General features: G+C 41.8%; 2 protein-coding genes across 4 annotated transcripts in view; one reads left to right on the top strand and one right to left on the bottom strand.

Moving 5' to 3' along the window:
• The window catches only part of tmem63c (transmembrane protein 63C), a 616893-nt gene that overhangs the window by 442076 nt on the left and 155692 nt on the right, over positions 1–19125 (top strand). The window lies entirely within an intron of this gene.
• The window catches only part of pomt2 (protein-O-mannosyltransferase 2), a 303990-nt gene continuing 287660 nt past the window's right edge, over positions 2796–19125 (bottom strand). For both annotated transcript variants that reach the window (XM_073039121.1, XM_073039122.1), the window contains one exon: positions 2796–12088. In XM_073039121.1, coding sequence (XP_072895222.1) covers positions 11983–12088 — 106 coding nt within the window. In that variant the 3' untranslated portion in view covers positions 2796–11982. The remainder of the gene's footprint in view (positions 12089–19125) is intronic.

Genomic DNA, 19125 nt, shown 5'->3' with positions numbered 1-19125 from the left:
CCTTTTTGCCTGGCCAGATGCATAATCTTCTCCTTATTCTTAAAATTGAGGAGCTTTGTGATTATAGGTCTCGGTCTCCATGAGTCATCACCACCACTGGGGAATTTTCCCAGGCGGTGGGCTCTCTTGCAGGTGATGGGGGTAGGAAAGTTTTTGACGCCAAAAATTTCTGATAGGATTCGTTCCAAAATTCAGTTGCGTCACGACCTTCAGCTTTTTCAGGGAGATTCAGTATCCGAATATTGTTCTGAATATAGGAGATTGGTGGGTAAAATCAGAGCTCCTGGCATTGCGGGGAAGACATTGGCATGGATAGAAAACTGGTTGGCAGATAGAAAGCAAAGGGTAGCGGTGAATGGGTGTTTCTCGGAATGGCAGGTGGTGACTAGTGGGGTGCCACAGGGCTCAGTATTGGGACCACAGCTGTTTACGATTTACATCAACGATTTAGATGAAGGCATTGAGAATAACATCAGCAAGTTTGCTGATGATACTAAGCTGGGTGGCAGTGTGACATGTGATGAGGATGTTAGGAGAATTCAGGGTGACTTGGATAGGCTGGGTGAGTGGGCAGATACTTGGCAGATGATGTTTAATGTTAATAAGTGTGAGGTTATCCACTTTGGGAGTAAGAACAGGAAGGCAGATTATTATCTGAATGGTGTAGAGTTAGGTAAGGGAGAAATACAAAGAGAGCTAGGAGTCCTTGTTCATCAGTCACTGAAGGTGAATGAGCAAGTGCAGCAGGCAGTGAAGAAGGCTAATGGAATGTTGGCCTATATTACAAAGGGAATTGAGTACAAGAGCAAGGAAATCCTTTTGCATTTGTACAGGGCCCTGGTGAGACCACACCTGGAGTATTGTGTACAGTTTTGGTCTCCAGGGTTAGGGAAGGACATCCTGGCTGTAGAGGAAGTGCAGTGTAGATTCACAAGGTTAATTCCTGGGATGTCCGGACTGTCTTATGCAGAGAGGTTAGAGAGACTGGGCTTGTACACGCTGGAATTAAGGAGATTGAGAGGGGATCTGATTGCAACATATAAGATTATTAAGGGATTGGACAAGATAGAGGCAGGAAATATGTTCCAGATGCTGGGAGAGTCCAGTACCAGAGGGCATGGTTTAAGAATAAGGGGTTGGTCATTTAGGACAGAGTTAAGGAAAAACTTCTTCTCCCAGAGAGTTGTGGGGGTGTGGAATGCACTGCCTCAGAAGGCAGTGGAGGCCAATTCTCTGGATGCTTTCAAGAAGGAGCTAGATAGGTATCATGGATAGGGGAATCAAGGGATATGGGGACAAGGCAGGAACCGGGTATAGATAGTAGATGATCAGCCATGATCTCAAAATGGCGGTGCAGGCTCGAAGGGCTGAATGGTCTACTTCTGCACCTATTGTCTATTGACTGATATGAGGACACGAGTAAGTTTCACAATATGGATACTTTCCCACCTGGCTATTGTGGAAAGTGCATCTCCTTAACTTTTGATGACATTTTGTCTCACAATGGTTTTGATTCGTGGTGTTCCTTTTACTAAACATTTTTATATGTTGTAGTCTGAGTTCTGTTCAAGTTGCTTTGCCAGGTTTTATGTACATGCTCCTAGGCCTCGATTATACTCGTTTAGAGGCTGTAGAACCCAGAATTTAATTAATGTGGTTTAATGCTCACTATATTTTTCTGTAACTGTTGAGAACCCTTGCATATTTAGAGAGTAGCCTACCCACCGGGGATCTTTAGTCTAGGGGGCATCAACGGGTGGGTCTCATACGGGGATATGGTAAGGTTCTGTTTCTTAATTACTCTCATTCTTACAGTTCTACCTTTATGCTCTGAGGTATCCATTATTTTTTTCTTTAAGGTATGACTAGTCAACTTAAAATAATCTCCTTGAATGTAAGGGGGATTCATTCTCCAATTAAGAGGAAAAAAATTCTTACATATTTAAAGAGACATTTCACCAATGTAGCATTTTTACAAGAGACTCACCTTTCTGACACAGAACATATAATATCAAGTTAAAAAGGGATTGGGTTGGACATGTTTACTATTCTTCATTTACCACAAAAGCAAGGGGAGTAGCTATACTCGTCAATAAAGACGTGGTTTAAATTAATATCTTTTAGTTAATTGTGAACTAAATATGAACAGGGTCACACTGATTAATGTCTATGGCCCTAACCATGATGATCCCTTTTTTTTAATGATTTGGTATTTAAACTTATGACAGCTTTGGACCACTATCTGGTTGGTGGTGACTTCAATTTGGTCTTAGACCCAGCAATGGATCAATACACACCAAGATCTTTTAATCGTTCAAGGGCAGCGTCGGTCCTGGATCAGGGCATGAGGGATCTGGAGTTTTGTGATATTTGGCGTCAACTTAATCCAAATGTATAGGACTTCTCCTTCTTTTCAAATGTCCGCGGCTCCTATTCTAGAATTGATATGTTTTTAATATCCCAAATTATGGTATCCAGGATTATTGAATGCTCCTACCTACCAGCTATACTCTCTGACCACAATCCAATAAAGATGACTTGGAGGATGGATATTACACAGTCATCATCTTATAGCTGGAGATTTAAAACATATATGCTTAATGATCCCGAATTTCTCAGATTTATGAATGGACACATTGATTTATTTATGGAAACTAATTCAAATTCTTCTTCCTATGCAAATATATGGGAGGCTTTAAAAGCATATATGAGAGGACAAGTCCTTTCATATAGCACACATAAGGTAAAAGAAAAAAGGAAAACTCTTGTATCTCTAGAGGAAGAGATTAGAAATCTTGAAACGTGAAAATGCTTTTACTAATAGTGAAGAAATACTAAATACACTGACTTTAAAATGGATTCAATACAATAATTTATGTACAAGTAAAGCTGAGGCAGATATGGCCAGAACTAACTATCATTATTACGAATTCGGAAACAAAACTAGTAAGTTACTTGCCTGGCAAATAAAAAAGGAAGAAACCGATAGATTTATCCAATCTGTTGTTACGGATGATGGTAGATCCCTCATTAACCCACAGGACATAAATCAAGAATATAGAAAGTTTTGTGAAACGCTATATAAAACAGATCATGATATAGAAAATACTAAAGCAACACTTTTCCTGAACTTATTAAATCTGCCTAAGTTAGATCCTAAGGATAAAGATCGTTTTGACTCTGATATATCTGAAGAAGAGATTCTTTGCGCTATGAAGTCTCTACAGAATAAAGTTCCAGGGCTAGATGGCTTTCCAATTGAATACTTTAAAGCCTTTTCAGATAAGCTTTTAACCCCTTTAACAAATATGTTTAAGGAGGCACTGATTAATAAAACTCTGCCTAGTTACCTGGGAATGGCTACAATAACATTACTGCCAAAACCTGAGGACCATCAAAAATGTACTTCTTATCGGCCCCTTAGTCTTTTGAATTCAGATTACAAGATTTTATCAAAATTAACTGCATTAAGAATAGATGACATTATCCCTAAATCATTAATGCTGATCAGACAGGTTTTGTCAGAAATTGATATGGATCTGATAATGTACGGAGATTTTTTCACATAATGGAAGAGGCTCATATGCAAAATCATCCCACGCTGATCATGTCGATGGATGCAGAGAAGGCGTTCGAAAGGATAGAACCTAATTTTGGGAAGAGATTTCTTCAATACATTGAACCATTTTTTGCCGATCCTGAAGCTCAAATTCTAACTAATGGAGTCCTATCGGGTACCTTCCCGCTATCCAGAGGAGTCTGCCAAGGTTGTCCAAGTGCTCCGCTGCTGTTCTTAATAGCTGTTGAGCCGCTGGCTATTGCTATTCGTTCTAAACCTACCATTATCGGCATTAAATTTGGCTCAAATGAACACAAACTAGCCCTTTATGCCAACGATCTCTTAGTTTTCCTGTCTGATCCAGAAAAGTCATTACCCTCCCTTCTACAATGTTTCCAACAATACAGTGCTGCTTCTAGATATAAATTAAACCTTTCAAAAAGTGAAGTCATGTCTTTTAATATACAGGATAATAACATTAAAGAACCTAGTCAAACGCTTGCAATGGTGCTCGAATAGGTTTAAATATTTAGGCATAGAAATTAGGAGATCTGCAGACAAAATCCTTAAAGATAATTACATCAAATTATTGAATCGGGTTAAATTAGGTCTACAGAAATGGAGGGAACTGCCATTATCTTTAATTGGAAGAGTGAACTTAATTAAAATGAATATACTCCCCAAATTTCTATATTTATTCTAATGTGTCCCAATTAAAATTCCCAAAAGTCTATTTAATGATTTAAACAAATCAATGTCCAGCTTTTTATGGAAAGGTAAAGTCCCTGGAGTCAAACTCTCAACCCTTCAGGCCCCTTATGCCAAAGGAGGATTAAATTTTCCTAATTTTAAATGTTATTACCTTGCAGCTCAACTCTGTCCAATATGGTGTTGGTTGCACTCTGAGAACAATGAGACTAGATGGCTTCCTATTGAACAACATCAATTAAAAAATGTTCACTTACAAGTTCTTCCTTTTTTAACATCGAAAAAAGCACTCTTAAATATTACTAAGAACCCTATAATTTTAAATTCTTTTGCAGTATGGCAAGAAGCTCATGCAGTTATTGGTATAAATACCTCATTATTTCAGAAAACTCCTCTGTGGAATAACCCCAATATCCCCCACCTGATTGCAGATAGCATTCTAAAAAATTGGGTTAATAGTGGTATAAAAACAGTTGATGATTTATATAGCCAAGATAACTTTGCCAATTTTCAACAATTGCCCGGTAAATCTAATCTACCAAATCAAAATTTATTGAAATATTTTCAGATTAGACACTGGGTCCGTAACAGTTATACAGGCTATCCACAAATTCCAATAGAATCCCCATTTGAAAAGCACTTGTTTAGTGAAGCCCTGTACACTACAAAGGGTCTTATGTCATCTATTTATGTTATTTTAAACAGTAACTTGCCAATTTATACTAAGAGTGATATTAAAAATAAGTGGGAATCAAATCTTGAATGCAAATATAATGATGCTGATTGGTGTAATATCCTTCAAATGTCTCAAACAGCATTATTTTCAACTAAACATACACAAATACAGTTTAATATCTTTAACAGGACCTACTACACCCCACATAGACTGCACAAAATATACCATAACACCTCTCCTAATTATCAGAGATGTAAATCTTGTGACAGATACTTACTTCATATGCTTTGAAAATGCTCTTATCTGGAAGACTTTTGGAAATACATTGTTAGAATAACCTCAGATATTATAAAAACCAAAATTTCATTTGATCCTAGTGTCTGGATTTTGGGAGATCTACAAGGTCTTAATGTGATCTACAATAAAAAATATACTTCATATTGCTTGCAGCTACAGCTGGGAAAAAGTGCATCCTACAAAACTGGAAATCTGACTTTCCTCCCTCACACAGGCAGTGGTTAAACGAGCTAACATCCTGTAGTAAACCTGAAAAGATCTTGTATGGTGTGAAGAGGAAACCAGTAACATATGAAAAAACATGGGGTTCTTTTTTGGCCTTATTACCATCATTATCAAGACGTACAAAAAAGCTGGATAAACTCAGCAGGTCTGGCAGCAGCCGCTGAAAGAAGCAGTCAACGTTTCGGGTCGAAACCCTTCGTCAGGACTAAAGGAGGAGGGGGCAGGGGCCGTATAAAGAAGGTGGGGAGAGGGTGGAAAACCAATCAGAGGAAAGATAAGAGGTGGGGGAGGGGATAGGCAGGAGAGGTGAAGAAGGAATCTAAGGGGAAAGCAGTATGGGTAGTAGAAGGCAGCGTCATGAGAGGTGATAGGCAGCTAGAAGAGGAGACAGAGTAGAGTTGGGATGGGGAAGGGAGAGGGAGGAAATTACCGGAAGTTGGAGAGTTCAATGTTCATACCAAAGGGCTGGAGACTACCCAGACGGTATAATGAGATGTTGTTCCTCCAACCGAAGTTTGGCTTCATCATGGCAGTAGAGGAGGCCAAGTATGGACATATCCGAATGGGAATGAGAGGGACAGTTGTAGTGAGTGGCAACCGGGAGATCCTGTCTGTTGTGGTTACCATCATTATACATCCTCAGCTACTGAATTAGTATGGATACCTGTCTTCGCATGCTCATACTATCTGCTTAGCGTAGTAATATATACCTTATTAATACACATTAGGACCCCATACTTTACTTGATTGAATTTTATTTTTGCTATTTTTCAATTGTGAACGAGGAAGGAATTTTTACCACACCAGGGTTGTGGGTGGGGGGGGGGGGGGGGGGAGTATTTTGTCTGTTTTTTGTTTGTTTGCTTTTTTTCTTATGTGTATCTGTTTATAAAAATATTTTCTTTTTGCATAAAAATATCTATATAAAAAAAGGGTGGGAGACAGGAGAAAGGAAACTATAGGTTTGTCAGCCTGACATCAGTGGATGGGAAGTTGTTGGAATCAATAATTAGGGATGAGATTATAGAGTACCTGGAGGCACATGACAAGATATGCCAAAGCCGACATGGTTTCCTGACAAACCTCCTGCAATTTTTTGAGGAGATTACAAGCAGGGTAGTAGATGTGGTGTACTTGGATTTTCAGAAGGCCTTTGACAAGGTGCCTCATATGAGACTGCTTAGCAAGATAAGAGCCCATGGAATTACAGGAAAGTTAGTAGGTGCAGCATTGGCTGATCGGCAGAAAATAGAGAGTGTGAATAAAGGGATCCTCACCTGGCCAGCTGCTGGTTACCAGTGGAGTTCCACAGGGATCAGTATTGGGACCACTGTTTTTTACAACGTATGTCAATGACTTGGACTATGGGATTAATGGATTTGTAGATAAATTTTCCGATGTTACAAAAATAGGTGGCGGAACAGGGAGTGTTGAGGAAACACAGAGCCTGCAGAGAGACTTAGATAGTTTAGGAGAATGGACAAAGTGGCAAATGAAATACAATGTTGGAAAGTGTATGGTCATGCACTTTGGTGGAAGAAATAAACAGGCAGATTATTATTTAAATAGGGAGAAAATTCAAAATGATGAGATGCAAAAGGACATGGGAGTCCTTGTGCAGGATACCCCAAAGGTTAACCTCCAGATTGCATCAGTGGTGAAGAAGGCCAATGCAATGTTGGCATTCATTTCTGGAGGTATAGAATATTAGAGCAAGGATGTGATGTTGAGACTTTATCAGGCACTCGTGAAACCACACTTGGAGTATTGTGTGCAGTTTTGGGCTCCTTATTTTAGAAAGGATATACTGACATTGGAGAGGGTTCAGAGAGGATTCATGAGAATGATTCCACGAATGAATGGGTTACCATATGGGGAACGTCTGGCAGCTCTTGGGCTGTATTCCCTGGAGTTCAGGAGAATGAGGGGTGACCTCATAGAAACATTCTGAATTTCAAAAGGTCCAAACAGATTAGATAAGACAAAGTTATTTCCCATGGTAGGGGAATCTCAGGTAAGAGGGCACAACTTCAGGATTGAAGGATGTTCATTTAGAACAGAGAAATTACTTTAGTCAGAGGCTGGTAAGTCTGTGGAATTCGTTGCCATGAGCGGCTGTGGAGGCCAATACACTGGGTGTATTTAAGGCACAGATAGATAGGTTCTTGATTAGCCAGAGCATCAAAGGGTATGGGGAGAAGGGATGGGTGTGGGGATGACTGGAAGAATTGGATCACCCCATGATTGAATGGTGAAGCAGACTTGATGGGCCGAATGGCCCACTTCTACTCCTATATCTTATGGTCTTAATCTTTGGGGAATCCTGCACAAGAACTCCCAAGTCCCTTTGTGCCTCAGATTTTTGAATTTTCTATTTAGAAAATAGGCATGACCATACAATTCCCAACACTGTATTCCATCTGCCACTTCTTTGCCCATTCTCCTAATATGTGTAAGTCCTTCTGTAGCCTCTCTACTTCCTCAAAACTAGCTGCCCCACTTCTATCTTTGTAAATCGTCTGTAACCTCTGCTGCAAAGCCATCAATTCCATCATCCAAGTCATTGAGATATAATATAAAAAGAAACAATCCCAACACAGACCCCAGTAGAATACCACTAGTCAACAGCGGTCAACCAGAAAAGGCTCCGTTATCCCCACTCTGGCTCCTGCCAATAAGCCACTGCTTTATCCATGCAAGTTAATACAATGGGTTCTTAACTTATTAAGCACCCTCATGTGTGGTACCTTGTCAAAGGCCTTTTGAAAATCCAAGTACACAACATTCACTGATTCTCCTTTGTCTATCCTGCTTGTTGTTTCTTCCAAGATTTGTCAGGCAAGATATTTCCTTCAGGAAGCCATGCTGACTACAGCCAATTTTATCACGTGCTTCCAAGTAAGCCGAAACCAAATCTTTAACAAGTGACTCCAACATCTTCCCAACCACTGAGGTCAGACTAACTGGCCTATAATTTCCTTTTTCTTGCTATCTCTCCTGAAGAATGGAGTGACATTTGCAATCTTCCATTCATCTGGAACCATGCCAGAATCTATTCATTCCTGAAAGATCATTACTGATGCCTACATAATCACTTGAGCCACCTCCTTCAGAACCCTGGGCTGTAAGCTATCTTGTCCAGGTGACTTATCTACCTTCAAACATTTTAGTTTCCCAAGTACCTTTTGCTTAATAATGGCAACTTCACATACTTTTGACCCCGACACTCTCGAACTTCTGGCGTACTGTTAGTGTCTTTCACGGTGACGAGTGATGAAAAGTACTTATTCAGCTTGTCCCACATTTCCCCAATTACTACCTCTCCAGCATCATTTTCCAGCAGTCCAATATCTACTTTCACCTCTCTTTTACACTTCATGCATCTGAAGAAACTTTTGATATCCTCTTCAATATTATTGGTTAGCTTGTTGTTGTATTCTATTTTTTTCCTTCTTAATGACTTTTTAGCTGGTTTTTAAAATTTCCCAATCCTTTAACTTCCTACAAATTTTTGTTCTGTTATATGCCCTCTCAGGGGTTTTTTTTTGCTAGCTTTGACTTCTCGTTACCCATGGTTGTATCACCTTGCCTTTAGAATACTTCTTCCTCTTTGGGATATATATATCCTGAGCCTTCCCAATTGCTTCCAGAAATTCCAGCATTGTAGCTGTGCTGTCATCCCTGCCAATGTTCTTTTCCAATCAATTTTGACCAGCTCCTCTCTTATGCTTCTGTAATTCCCTTTACTCCTTTGTAACCATATAACAATTACAGCACAGAAACAGGCCATCTTGACCCTTCTAGTCCATGTCAAACACTCACTCTCACCTAGTCCCACCGACCTGCACTCAGCCCATAACCCTCCATTCCTTTCCTGTCCATATACCTATCCAAGTTTTTTTTAAATGGCAATATCGAACCTGCCTCTATCACTTCTACTGGAAGCTCATTCCACAGAGCTACCACTCCCTGAGTAAAGAAATTCCCCCTCGTGTTACCCCTAAACTTTTGCCCCTTAACTCTCAACTCATGTCCTCTTGTTTGAATCTCCCCTACTCTCAATGGAAAAAGCCTATTCACGTCAACTCTATCTATCCTCCTCATAATTTTAAATACCCCAAGTCCCCCCTCAACCTTCTACGCTCCAAAGAATAAAGACCTAACTTGTTCAACCTTTCTCTGTAACTTAGGTGCTGAAACCCAGGTAACATTCTAGTAAATCTCCTCCGTACTCTCTCTATTTTGTGACATCTTTCCTATAATTCGGTGACCAGAACTGTACACAGTACTCCAAATTTGGCCTCACCAATGCCTTGTACAATCTTAACATTACATCCCAACTCCTATATTCAATGCTCTGATTTACAAAGGCCAGCATACCAAAAGTTTTCACCACCCTATCCACATGAGATTCCACCTTCAGGGAACTGTAATACTGATACATCTGACTTCAGCTTCTCCTTCGCAAATTGCAGGGTGAATTCTATCATATTATGATCACTGGCCCCTAAGGGTTCCTTTGCCTTAACCTCTCGAATCAATTCCATAAGACCATAAGACTATAGGTCAAATATGATGGCAGAATGTAGTATTAATGGTAAGACTCTTGGCAGTGTGGAGGATCAGAGGGATCTTGGGGTCCGAGTCCATAGGATGCTCAAAGCAGCTGCGCAGGTTGACTCTGTGGTTAAGAAAGCATATGGTGTATTGGCCTTCATCAATCGTGGAATTGAATTTAGGAGACGAGAAGTAATGTTGCAGCTATATAGGACCCTGGTCAGAACCCACTTGGAGTACTATGCTCAGGTGTGGTCGCCTCACTACAGGAAGGATGTGGAAGCCATAGAAAGGGTGCAGAGGAGATTTACAAAGATGTTGCCTGGTTTGGGGAGCATGCCTTATGAGAATAGATTGAGTGAACTTGGCCTTTTCTCCTTGGAGCGACGGAGGGTGAGAGGTGACCTGATAGAGGTTTATAAGATGATGAGAGGCATTGATTGTGTGGATAGTCAGAAGCTTTTTCTCAGGGTTGAAATGGTTGCCACAAGAGGACACAGGTTTAAGGTGCTGGGGAGTAGGTAAAGAGGAGATGTCAGGGGTAAGTTTTTTTATTCAGAGTGGTGAGTGTGTGGAATGGGCTGCCAGCAATGGTGGTGGAGGTGGATATGATAGGGTCTTTTAAGAGACTTTTAGATAGGTACATGGAGTTTAGTAAAATAGAGGGCTATGGGTAAGCCTAGTAATTTCTAAGGGAGAGACATGTTCGGCACAACTTTGTGGGCTGAAGGGCCTGTAGTGTGCTGTAGGTTTTCTCTGTTTCTATGTTACTATAAGATATAGGAGCAGAATTAAGCCATTCAGCCTATTGTGTATGCTCCGCCATTCCATCAATGGCTGATCCCAGATCCCACTCAACCCCATACACCTGCCTTCTCGCCAGATCCTTTGTTGCCCTGACCAATCAGGAAACGATCAACTGCCGCCTTAAATATACCCATAGACTTGACCTCCACCGCAGTCTGTGGCAGAGCATTCCACGGATGTACTACTCTCTGACTAAAAAAAATGCCGTCTTCCTTCTATTCCAAAGGGTCGCCCCTCAATTTTGGGGCTGTGCCCTCTAGTTCTGGATACCCCCACCATAGGAAACATCCTCACCACATCCACACTATCTAGTCCTTTCAACATTCTGTAGATTTCAATGAGATCCCCCTACATTCTTCTAAATTCCAGTGAGTACAGGCCCTTCACGTGTCCAAAATTGAAAAGCCACATCACCACTGACTAAAACATCGATTAGGCCACATTCCAGTTCATTGCACAACACCAAATCCAGAATCTTCTCTTAATCGTTCTTGTCTTTGTTTCTAAATGTTCTTTAGAACATAGAACAGTACAGGCCCTTTAGCTCACAATTGTGTACTGATCTTTTAACCCAATCTAAGATCAATCTAACCCTTTCTTGCTATGTATTCCTCCATATCTCATTCTAAGAGCATCTTAAAAGTCCCAATGTATCTGCCTTTTCCACCAGCCCTATAGGGTTATTTACACAACCACCCCTACCACTTCCTCTGGCACTTTGTTCCGCATATCCATTACCTGCAGGTCCCCTTTAAATCTTTCTATATTCACAAATCCATGCCTCTAGTTTTATTCCCTACCCTGGGAGTAAGTCTGTGACAATCTACCTTATCTATGAGAGGGATATACCTCCATAAAGAGATACTATCCTTTGCTTTTGGGACAACAGTCCCAGCTTATCCATTCTATTCTTATAACTAAAGGCCTCCAGTCCCAGCAATATGCCTGTGAATCTGTGAGCATAATACTCCAAGTACACTCTCACAAATGTCTGTTTAATAACACCATTATTTGTGTTGGAGAAGAAGAATCGATCAAAAGTTTGGCAAAGCAAGTCGCCCCATTCCTCTTTTCACAGAATCTTCGCTTTAGCGTTGTGGCAGTGCTATGACACTGAATGGCTGCTGTCACTTGTGTCTGAGCTCAGTGAGGTTTAGAATTCCCAGGACTCCATCCACCTCAACCCTGCCATTGGGCTGTGAGGATCCTGAGCATGCGGGCCAACCATCCCATAGGCCAGTGGATGAAACAAGTAGAAGCTGGAATAAAAGAGAATAGTGATTCTCCACAGATCAAAGAAATCTTGCACATTGAATCAGTACAAATCTCTGAAATGGCAAAGAAAAAGACTGGCAATGGAAGGTTTCCCACCAATTCAAACTACATCATCCCAACATATTAATTCAATCAGGAAGGAAGGATTGCAGTGAAGAAGGGATTAACAAGGAGAAAAGGAGACATCTTTACACTGATAGTCACATCTATGACTCTAGCTAGTCATTTTGTACTCCATTTGACAAAATGTGGTCATAATTTGAGTGGTGCTGTTGGTTTAGGTCAGGTGAGAAACTACCATATATTTTGTAAGGAATTCACACCTTTTACTCACCATACACAAATGGTAAAACACAGTACAGGCTCTTCAGCCCATGGTGTGCCAAGCTTTTAACATACTCTAAGATCAGTCCCTCCCATATAGCCCTCCAACACACACAAAATGCTGGAGGAACTCAGCAGACCAGACAGCATCTATGGAAAAAAGTACAGTCGATGTTTCGGGCTGATATCCTTCGGCAGGATGTCCCAAAACATAGACTGCACTTTTTTCCATGATTTCCAGCATCTGTAGTTTCTCTCTTGTTCATATAACCCTCCATTTTCCTTTCATTCATGTGCTTATTTGAAGATGTGATGAAAAACATTGATGAAGGTAGAGCTGTAGATGTAATGCATAAGGATTTTAGTAAGGCATTTGATAAGGTACCTGATGTAAGGCTTATTGAGGAAGTAAGGAGACATGGGATCCAAGGGGACATTGTTTTGTGGATCCAGAACTGCTTGCCCACAGAAAGCAAAGAGTGGTTGTAGACGGGTCATATACTGCATGGAGGTCGGTGACCAGTGGTGTGCATCAGGGATCTGTTCTGAAACCCCCTACCCTTTGTCAGTTTTATAAATGATCTGGATGAGGAAGTGGAGGGATGGGTTAGTAAATTTGCTGATGACACAAAGGTTGGGGGTGTTGTGGATAATGTGGAGGGCTGTCAGAGGTCACAGTGGGACATTGATAGGATGCAAAACAGGGCTGAGAAGTGGCAGATGGAGTTCAACCCAGATAAATGTGAGGTGTTACACACACAAAATGCTGATGGAATGCAACAGGCCAGGCAGCATCCATAGGAACAAGCACAGTCGATGTTTTGGGCTGAGACCCTTTGTCAGGACTAACTGAAAGAAAAGATAGTAAGAGATCTGAAAGTAGGAGGCGGAGGGGGAAATCCAAAATGATAGGAGAAGACAGGCAGGGGAGGGGTGAAGCTAAGAGCTGGAAAGGTGATTGGCAAAAGGGATACAGAGCTGGAGAAGGGAAAGGATCATGGGATGGGAGGCCTAGGGAGAAAGAAAGGGGGTGGGGAGCACCAGAGGGAGATGGAGAACAGGCAAAGAGTGATTGTGAGAGGGGCAGAGAGAGAAAAAAAGGAGGGGGAATAAATAAGGGATGAGGTGAGAAGGGGAGGAGGGGCATTAACAGAAGTTAGAGAAATCAATGCTCATGCAATCAGGTTGGAGGCTACACAGACGGAATACAGGCAGTCCCCGGGTTACGTATGAGTTCCGTTCCTGAGTCCATCTTTAAGTCGGATTTGTACATAGGTCAGGACAAGTACATTTGGTATTATTTAGCGTCGGTTAGTCAAACGTTTGTCTTGGTATATAGTATATATTTTACCTTTCTATGCATATAAAACACTTAAGAAACATATGTATTCCAATAATTAAACCACTGCTTTGCTTAGTAATAAGTGTAGCTTTCATCGGGACAGGGCCTTTCACATGCTCCATTATTCTCACTTTATCCTTTAAAATTGTTCCAACCGTTGACTGACTGTAGCCTAACGCTTTTCCAATGACCGATGGCATTTCACCTCTTTCTAAACGCTTTATTATTTCCACTTTATTTTCAATTGTGATCACTTCCCGTCAATGGAACAGAAACTCTGCGGGCAGCAGGTCCCGAGCTGCGCCCACTCCCTGGGTCCTAAGGACCACCTCACTGAAACAGGTTAAATGGGACAAATGGGGGTTGTGCTGGGTTTGGGTATTTGATCCTCCACAATATTCCGCGTGGGAATTTAAACTGGAGGTGGCAATGTTTTTTTTTACGAGGTTGAGTTGCGAGCTCGACATCAACCCGGCACAGGAGCAGTCTGTCACTGGATTGAACTTGAGCCCGGTGCTGATCTCACTGCACCATCAGCCGATCGGAATGGGGGGGGCGGGTGGGGTCAGGGCAAATCTTACTAAGAAAAATTTAAGCCAAATACAAAATTAAACACTCAACACAGTGTCAACGGCAATGACTTAAAATGGTGGACGGCGTTCTCCTTCCTCGGTTCGTAAGTATGAGTTCGGACGTTCGTAACTCGGGGACCGCCTGTATAAGGTGTTGTTCCTCCAACCTGTATGGCTTCATCTTGATGTGAGGTGGTTCATTTTGGTAGGTTAAATATGATGGCAGAACATAGCATTAATGGCAAGACTCTTGGCAGTGTGGAGGATCAGAGGGATCTTGGGATCTAAGTCCATAAGACACACAAAGCTGCTACACAAGTTGACTCTGTGATTAAGAAGGCATACTGTGCATTGGCCTTCATCAATTGTGGGATTGAGTTGAAGAGCCAAGAAGTAATGTTACAACTATATAGGACTGGGAAAAAGCCTCTGACTATCCACACGATCAATGCCTCTCATCATCTTATACACCTCTATCAGGTCACCTCTCATCTTCCTTTGCTCCAAGGAGAAAAGGCCGAGTTCACTCAACTTATTCTCATAAGGCATGCTCCCCAATCCAGGTAACATCCTTTTAAATCCCCTCTGCACCCTTTCTAAGGCTTCCACATCCTTCTTGTAGTGAGGTGACCAGAACTGAGCACAGTACTCCAAGTGGGGTCCAACCAGGGTCCTACATAGCTATAACATTACCTCTTGGCTCATAAACTCAATCCCACGGTTGACGGCCAATGCACAGTATGCCTTCTTAACCACAGAGTCAACCTGCTCAGCAGCTTTGAGTGTTTTATGGACTTGGACTGCAAGATCCGTCTGATCCTCCACAATGCTAAGAGTCTTACCATTAATACTACATTCTGCCATCATGTTTGACCTCCATGCAGAATATGACCCATCTACAACCATTCTTTGCCTTCTGTGGGCAAGCCAATTCTGGACCCACAAAGCAAGGTCCCCTTGGATCCCATGCCTCCTTAATTTCTCAATAAGCCTTGCATGGGGTACCTTATCAAATACCTTAACTCCTGCATTCTTCTAAATTCCAGTGAGTACAGGCCCAAAGCTGCCAAATATTCCTCATATGTTAACCCCTTCAACCTCAGAATTATCCACATGAACCTACTCTGGACTCTCTCCAATGACAACACATCTTTTCTGAGATATGGGGCCCAAAACCGTTGACAATACTCCAACTGCAGCCTGACTGGTGTCTTATGAAGCCTCAGAATTATTTCATTGCTTTTATATTGTTCCCTTGAAATAAATGCCAGCATTGCAGTTGTTTTCTTTACCACAGACTGAACCAACCAACCAACTTTACCACTGCCCTTCCCTTTGACAACATCGGTGGCGTGGAGAGGGGAGTCTTGCAGCATGGGCAACTGCCAGTCTCCCATAAAACCCTGCCCAGGCCTGCGCCCTGGAAACCTTCCAAGGTGCAAATCCATGGTCTATCGAGACTAACGGATGCCTAGCTATCTATCTATATATATAGAGAGAGTACAGAGGAGATTTACTAGAATGTTACCTGGGTTTCAGCAGCTAAGTTACAGAGAAAGGTTGAACAAGTTAGGTCTTTATTCTTTGGAGCGTAGAAGGTTGAGGGGGGACTTGATAGAGGTATTTAAAATTATGAGGGGGTTAGAGTTGATGTAGATAGGCTTCTTCCATTGAGAGTAGGGGAAATTCAAACAAGAGGACATGAGTTGAGAGTTAAGGGGCAAAAGTTTAGGGACAACACGAGGGGAAACTTCTTTACTCAGAGAGTGGTAGCTATGTGGAACGAGCTTCCAGTAGAAGTGGTAGAGGTAGGTTCGATATTGTCATTAAAAAAAAAAATTGGATAGGTATATGGACAAGAAAGGAATGGAGGGTTATGAGCTGAGTGCAGGTCGGTGGGACTAGGTGAGAGTAAGCATTCGGCATGGACTAGAAGGGCCAAGATGGCCTGGTTCCGTGCTGTAATTGTTATATGTTATATGAACCTGTATATTAACCTTCTAGGAGTCTTGTGAGAAGACTCCTAAGTTCCTCTGCACTGCTGTTTGAATCTTCTCCCTATTTAGCTAATATTCCACACTGCTGTTTCTTTTACCAAAATGTATCATCATACATTTCCAACACTACATTCGATCTGCCCAGTTTTCCAATTTGTCTAAATCCTGCTGCAATCGCATTGTTTCCTCAGCACTACCTACCTTCATATCATCTGCAACATTTGCCACAAAGCCATCAATTCCATTATCTAAGTAAATGACAAACAATGTGAAAAGTAGTGATTCCAATACCGGCCCCTGAGGAACACCACTCGTCACCAGCACCCATTCACCTGTCAGGCTTTCCACTATCAATCCCAATATCTTTCCTTGAATGCCACAGGATTTTATCTTGTTAAGCAGCCTCGTGTGTGGCACCTTTAACAAATGTCTTCTGAAAATCCAAGTAAATGACATCCACTGTCTCTCCTTTGTACACCCATAAGTCAATGTCAGCATGGTTAGAACACCCTAAAGATTAACTTGCAGGTCGAGTCAGTGGTGAGGGAGGCAAATGCCATGTTAGCATTCATTTCAAGAGGTCTCGAATACAAGAGCAAAGATGTGATGCTGAGGCTTTATAAGGCACTGGTGAGGCCTCACCTTGAGTATTGTGAACAATTTTGGACTCTTCATCTTAGAAATGATGTGTTAGCATTGGAGAGGGTCCAAAGGAGGTTCACAAGGATGATTCCAGGAATGAAGGGTTATCATACGAGGAATGTTTGATGGTTCTGGGACTGTACTTGCTGGAACTTAGATGGATGAGTGAGGATCTCTTTAAACCTTTTGAATGTTTAAAGGCCTAGACAGAGTAGTTGTGGAAAGAATATTTCCCATGGTGAGAGAGTCTAGGACAAGAGGGCACAGCCTCAGGATAGAGGGGCATGCATTTAAAACAGATGTGGAGAAATTTCTTTTGCCAGAGGGTGGAGAATTTGTGGAATTTGTTGCCACATGCAGCTGTAGAGTTGTTGGGTATATTTAAGGCAGAGATTAATAGGGCTTTGATTGGACATGGCATCAAAGGTTACGGGGAGAAGGCCGGGAAATGGGGTTGAAGAGGTGATAAAAAATAAGATCAGCCATGATTGAATGGCGGAGCAGTGGATCTCGTTGACTTGGATTTTCAGATAGCATTTGATAAGGTGCCACACATGAGGATGCTTAACAAGATAAAATTGCGTGGTTACAAGAATGATACTGGTATGGACAGAGGAATGCCTGATGTGCAGGAAGCAGTGAGTGGGAATAAAGGGGGCCTTTTCTGGTTGGCTGCCGGTGACTAGTGGTGTTCTTCAGGGTTCTGTATTGGAACCACTAATTTTCACATTGTTTCTCACTGATTTCCATGATAGAATCGATGGCTTTGTGGCAAAGCGTGCGGATGATATAAAGATAGGTGGAGAGGTAGGTAGTGCAGAGGAAACGATGTGATTGCAGCAGGATTTAGACAAATTGGAAGAATGGGCAAAAAGGGGCAGATGGAATACAGTGTTGAGAAATGTATGATAATATATTTTGGTAAAAGGAACAATAGTGGAGACTATTTTCTAAATAGAGAGAAGGTTCAAACATCAGAGGTGCAGGAGGACTTAGGAGCCTTTGTGCAATACCTCCATAAGGTTAATTTACAGGCTGAGTCTGTGGTAAGGATGGCACATACAATGTTGGCATTTATTTCAAGGGGAATAGAACATAAAAGCAAGGAGATAATGCTGAGGCTTTATATGACACTAGTCAGGCTGCAGATGGAGTATTATCAACAGCTCTGGGCCCCATAGCTCAGAAAGGATGTGTTGTCATTGGAGAAAGTCCAGAAGAGGTTCACGAGGATGATTCCTCATGATTCTGCCAGTGACTAGTGGTGTTCCGCAGGGATCAGTATCTGCCAGTGACTAGTGGTGTTCCGCAGGGATCGGTATCTGCCAGTGACTGGTGGTGTTCCGCAGGGATCGGTATCTGCCAGTGACTGGTGGTGTTCCACATGGGCTGGTGTTTGGATGACTTGCTTTTTTACTGTATATCAATGATTCAGATGATGGAATAGATGCTTTGTTGCCAAGTTTGCAGATGATATGAAGATTGGTGGAGGACCAGGCAGTTTTGAGGCAAGTAGGCTGTAGAAGGACTTAGGCAGATTAGAAGAATAGGCAAGAGAATGGCAAATGAAAGACAATGTTCGAAAATGCATAGTCATGCATTTTGGTAATAGAAATAAATGTACAGACTATTTTCTAAACGGGAAGAAACCCCAGAAATCTGAGATGCAAAGGGGCACGGGAGTTCTTGTGCAGAACACCCTAAAGGTTAACTTGCAGGTTGAGTCATTGGTGAGAAAGGCATATACAATGTTAGCATTTATTTCAAGAGGTCTAGAATACAAGAGCAAGGGTGGGATGCTGAGCCATATAAGGCACTGGTGAGACCTCACCTTCAGTATCGTGAACAGCTTTGAGCTCCTCATCCAAGAAAAGATCTGCTGGCATTGGAGAAGGTCCAGAGGAGGTTCACAAAGATGATTCTGGGATTGAAGGGGTTATCGTACAAGGAACGTTTAATGGCTCTGGGTCTGTACTCGCTGGAATTTAGAAGGATGAGGGGGGGGGGATCTCATTGAAAACCTTTAAATGTTGAACAGCCTAGACAGAGTAGATGTGGAAAGGCTGTTTCCCAGAGTGGGGGAGTCTAGGATAAGAGTGCACAGCCTCAGGATAGAGCGGCATCCATTTAAAACAAAGATTTTT

This window comes from Hemitrygon akajei, chromosome 3 (genome assembly GCF_048418815.1).
Source record: "Hemitrygon akajei chromosome 3, sHemAka1.3, whole genome shotgun sequence".
NCBI lineage: Eukaryota > Metazoa > Chordata > Chondrichthyes > Myliobatiformes > Dasyatidae > Hemitrygon > Hemitrygon akajei.
Note: the sequence above shows the minus strand (reverse complement) of the source record. Positions and strands in the feature narration are given on the sequence as shown.